The sequence below is a fragment of the Ipomoea triloba genome, chromosome 3 (genome assembly GCF_003576645.1).
Source record: "Ipomoea triloba cultivar NCNSP0323 chromosome 3, ASM357664v1".
NCBI lineage: Eukaryota > Viridiplantae > Streptophyta > Magnoliopsida > Solanales > Convolvulaceae > Ipomoea > Ipomoea triloba.
Genome location: NC_044918.1, coordinates 12008355 through 12010614, shown reverse-complemented (window position 1 = coordinate 12010614; position 2260 = coordinate 12008355). Strand labels below are relative to the sequence as shown.

Sequence of the window (2260 nt, the reverse complement as noted above, 5' to 3'; positions counted from 1 at the left end):
TGTGTTTTGTTAGAAATTTAGGTGCGTTTTAAGAGAGTAGTTGCATTTTTGTTTATTTTGGTTACTGGTGTGATTTGATCTGCACACTGGTGCATTTTATTTGACAATGGTGTAGGTGTGAATATGAATTCTGCTAGTAGGGTTTGTGATGAAGGTTATTCCACAGACATTGGTGTAGAAGGCAGTTCTTGTGATATGGAAATATCACCCGGTATGACTAAGTATTGGCGTCCAATTTGTGCCAACAGTTTGAAGCCTCATGTCGGGCAACAGTTTGATTCCTTGGATAGTGCTTTTGGTTTTTATAAACAATATGCTGGTTCTGTTAGTACGATGGTGGTATTGTGTTGAAGCATGTTGTATGTAGTCTTGGCGGACGCAGTATCAAGGAAGAACTTTTCTTTGCTTGGTGATGTTGTTTCGTTTGATGCTACATATCGTACTAACAGGTTAGTAATCTGTTTTTTGTTTGTGCATTTTGTATAGAATAGTGGTGTATTATTCAATGCTATATGGTGTGTTCTGAGACGTGTTATTGTGTTAACTGTTTTCCTGTGTTTTTCCTTATGTAGGTATAATATGGTTTTTGTCCCATTTACTGGCATTGATAATCATAAGAGATGCATCACCTTTGGTGCTGGGCTACTTACGAAGGAAGACATAGACTCATACATGTGGCTTTTGGAGAGTTTTAAGAAAATTATGGGTCATGATCCTATTTGCGTTGTTACAGATCAAGATCCAGCTGTGAAGGTTGCCGTTGCTCAAGTGTTTGGTGCGTCAGAACACAGATTTTGTATGTGGCATATAATGTGTAAGGTGGGAGAGAAGGTTGGACCGGTTTTGTCTAAAGACGAGGTGTTTAGCAGGAGTTGAATTGCATCGTTTGGGATAATTCAATTGATCCCGAGGCCTTTTGAGCTGCAATGGAATCAGATTATGGAGGAATATGGGTTGGGTGATAATGGTTGGTTTCGTTACTTGTTTGAGTCCCGTACATTTTGGGCATCTCCATACTTTCATGATGAGTTTATGGCGGGTTTGGTTAGGACCACATCTAGATCGGAGTCTCAAAACAGTTTCTTTGGTAGCTTCTCTAATGGATATTCTAGCTTGGTTGAATTTGTGGTGCATTATGATAGTGCTATTGGTGCACAGCGGCATGCCCAAGCAAAACTAAATGCTGATTGTGAAGCTTGTTTTCCTGTGTTGAAGACACCATTGGCGTTGGAGCGGCATGCCATGGGTGTTTACACAATTTCTGTGTTTTATGATGTTCAATAGGAGATTTGTGCAGCTTGTTTTTCTTGTCAAGTGGTATCTTTGAGTGATTCTGATGGTAGCGTGTCTTACGTGATAAAAGATGGTGACCATCGAGCATGGGCTGTCAATTTAGTTTTGGATGATAATTGTGCAAGGTGTTCTTGCAAGATGTTTGAGAGGATGGGTTTGTTGTGTAAGCATATCTTTTTTGTTTTTAAAGATCGTGGTCTTGAGAGTATTCCTTCTAGGTATTTGGTGCATCGGTGGACAAAGGGTGCATGTTTGCACCCAATATTTGATATTGATGGTATAGTTGTTGATCAATCTGCGAAAGTGGAGAACATTAGGCTGCTTACTAATCTTATGTGGTCTGATATTTATGCTTGTGTGGGGTTGGCTGATGGTAATATTGATCGTTTTTCACAGATACGAAGCGTTATTAATGATCAAAGGAAATTATTTCTTCAAGATGGGAGTGGTAATGGCAGTAGCGTGGCTGTTGGTAGCAAGCAAAGTGTGATTAATTCGTTTTGTGGGTCTATGTCCAAGGCCTCTTCAGTGGAAGTGCACGACCCTGTCAAAGCTAAGAACAAGGGTAGTGGTAAGCGATTGAAGAGTGCAAGGGAGAGAGCTGCAAGCAAGTGTGCAAAGCAATCAAGGAGATGCCACACTTGTGATGAATATGGCCATAACAGTAAGACATGTCCTTTAAATAATTGAAATTGATCATTGTATTACTGTATATGATTTGTGTTAATTCATAGGGTGGTGTGTTTTGATACATATGTTAATACTTTTAATCTGTGCATTGGTGCATTTTAATAGAAGTACTGGTGTGTCCTGTTACGCACATGCGTACTTGACGTATGGTGAGTAAGTGGTGTTTTCTAATATGTTTACAGCTTGAGTGTTGTGTTTTAGTGAGGTAAGTGGTGCATTTTTACACCTTGAGTGGTGTGTTTTCGAAATGTCAATGGTGTGTTTCACACCTTAGGTA

The 2260-nt window shown here is 39.6% G+C and overlaps 1 protein-coding gene across 1 annotated transcript; it reads left to right on the top strand.

Annotated features, from left to right (window-relative positions):
• Positions 1-939: 939 nt before the first annotated feature.
• Positions 940-1983, top strand: LOC116012912 (protein FAR1-RELATED SEQUENCE 5-like). The gene is made up of 2 exons (XM_031252583.1): positions 940-1189; positions 1298-1983. The coding sequence occupies exons 1-2, from the start codon at positions 940-942 to the stop codon at positions 1981-1983; spliced, it is 936 nt and encodes a 311-aa protein (XP_031108443.1).
• The last annotated feature ends 277 nt before the right edge of the window (positions 1984-2260 follow it).